This window comes from Strongylocentrotus purpuratus, unplaced genomic scaffold (assembly GCF_000002235.5).
Source record: "Strongylocentrotus purpuratus isolate Spur 01 unplaced genomic scaffold, Spur_5.0 spur5_scaffold_6, whole genome shotgun sequence".
Classification (NCBI taxonomy): domain Eukaryota; kingdom Metazoa; phylum Echinodermata; class Echinoidea; order Camarodonta; family Strongylocentrotidae; genus Strongylocentrotus; species Strongylocentrotus purpuratus.
In genome coordinates this window covers 44137571-44139733 of record NW_022145612.1, presented here as the reverse complement: position 1 = coordinate 44139733, position 2163 = coordinate 44137571, and the positions used below count along the sequence as shown (strand labels likewise).

General features: G+C 35.8%; 1 protein-coding gene across 2 annotated transcripts in view; it reads right to left on the bottom strand.

Annotated features, from left to right (window-relative positions):
• Window positions 1-246: 246 nt before the first annotated feature.
• Window positions 247-2163, bottom strand: part of LOC594819 (TBC1 domain family member 5) — a 24566-nt gene continuing 22649 nt past the window's right edge. For both annotated transcript variants that reach the window (XM_011670580.2, XM_794243.4), the window contains 2 exons: window positions 1745-1824; window positions 247-922 (listed from right to left, as the gene is read on the bottom strand). In XM_011670580.2, coding sequence (XP_011668882.1) covers window positions 461-922; window positions 1745-1824 — 542 coding nt within the window. In that variant the 3' untranslated portion in view covers window positions 247-460. The remainder of the gene's footprint in view (window positions 923-1744; window positions 1825-2163) is intronic.

The window sequence follows — 2163 nt, the reverse complement described above, 5'->3', positions numbered from 1 at the left end:
CAAAATTGTTCAATTGTTCATATAAAGTTTGTTCTAAAACTATATTTGCTTGCAACCACTACTATGGAACAGATTCTTACTTTTAAAACTAATTATCATATACATGTTCATGAAACTTAATCGTTTCTTTCAAAGATAATGAGTTCCAAGAGTTATCATACACCAGAGCATGACCTGATTTGCATGTGAAGAAAACCAGTAAATATCTCAATGAGTGCTATTAACACAAATATATATATATATATTTTTCAAACTATTCCAGCTGAAAATATATGTACAGGCATGTTTTTCTCTGTGATACGATGAAAATATAATATTTGTTATCTTTTGTTTCCGCCAACAATAATATTTCTTTGTATAGATGCATCCCTTTAATTCTTATTTACAGCATGTGCACATATGTAGATATATGACTGTCTAATGTCATAGTTCAACGTGGTTTGTATTTTCAAAGTTTATGTTATGAGTCAAACAAAGGGTGGCTATTGCACTTTGCATTTCCATTTTCCTGGTCCTCTTCGTCAAGTCCACCTGACACAAGTTCCTTATCTTTCACTCCATTTGTGTTGAAAGGATTCACCCTTGCATTCCTCTCACCAATCACAGCAGCCGTATCATGTGGCTCCTCCCCCTCAGTGCCAAGACTGGCTGTGATTGGCTGCTCAGTGCTGCCACTCACAGGTGACTCTCTAAGGGTGTCATCAGGCTCCACCTCTGAACTGCTTTGGATGGATGTGATTGGTGCATTAGCGTTGCTGTTGTTGTTTGTGGTGTGGATAGTGTCATCTGATTGGTTCTCCTGAGGGATTGATTGTTGCTCCGCCCCTTCTCCATGTGAGTAGTGATTATCATTAATGCTGATTTCATCGGGATCTATGAGACCTTGGGTGAATCTCAACTTACCATTCATGATATCTTTCAACTGAGAGAGAGAGAGAAAGAGAGAGAGAGAGAGAGAGAGAGAGAGAGGAAAAAAATTGGATCAAACATTTGCTCCTAGTGTCATGTATGTAAACTTGATCCAACAACATAAAACAATACATATCGACTACCAAGCAAATGGTGCAGCAAACCACGTTCCCCCTTTCTCAAACTTTGTTTGCAACTTGCAAATGCATCATAATATAGTTACATCTGTTTCTTATATAGCACTCATTATCCATAACTGAGTGGGTCTTCAAGAAACTGTATTATTATCTATATAACACTTCCAAGAGGTACAATAAATCTGTGTATTTAATAACTTTAGCGCAGTACCCGGATGACTGATCAATATTGCTCTGTCATCCGGGAACTTCAACTGTCGTTACAATATTGCTTGATTATCGAGTCAAATTTAGTTATTTCACTAGTGCAGCCTGATATACATAATAATAATGATATTGTATTGCTTTGTTTTTGTGTGACAATATATTCTTGTATCACACTCAAAGCCATCCACTATTATATAAATATGACTCTAGCATATAGCTACTGATTGCAGTATCAAATATTTAATTTCTGTGAGGGTCTTACAAAATTAATTTGTTTCATACCTAGGTATCATCTTGGTTTGCAAATGTGAACAGTTTATTATATCCAGTTTCCTTGCACTTTAAAGTAAACTCCTGACTAAGCTGTAGATGTTTGCATCCAACTAATGTCAGGAACAGCTCATTACATGAGCACGTTCATAACAAATATTGATTTCTGACAAACACTCTGTTCCATGATATTTGCAGTCAATTAAAGACCAAGCTCATACCTGTTTGAGTCCCGCTAACGAAACAAACAGCTCATCATCTGTCTGTAGGTTGAGCTGCAGCAAACCATCCTGCATTTGTACTGAAACGTTGTGATCAAATAAACATATATATTATTATCATTATCATTTATTATTTTTTATTCGGCAAAGGCAAAGAAAATTGTTGAATACAAAACAAGAGTACATTTGGAAAAGAGTCACATGGATGCCGGGAGAAGAAAAAGATTAACTAAATAACTGTAACCAGAAGGTCTTCTTTTCCAATCCATGTGACTTTACAGAAATGGTAACAATAAAACTATGAGGTTCATAAATCACTGTGCAATCAACATCAACAATGTAAGTAAAGGTACAGGCAATACAAAGCAATAAAGGGCATGTTCAGACATGATGTTGAATCTATATGTTCCCATCATCTC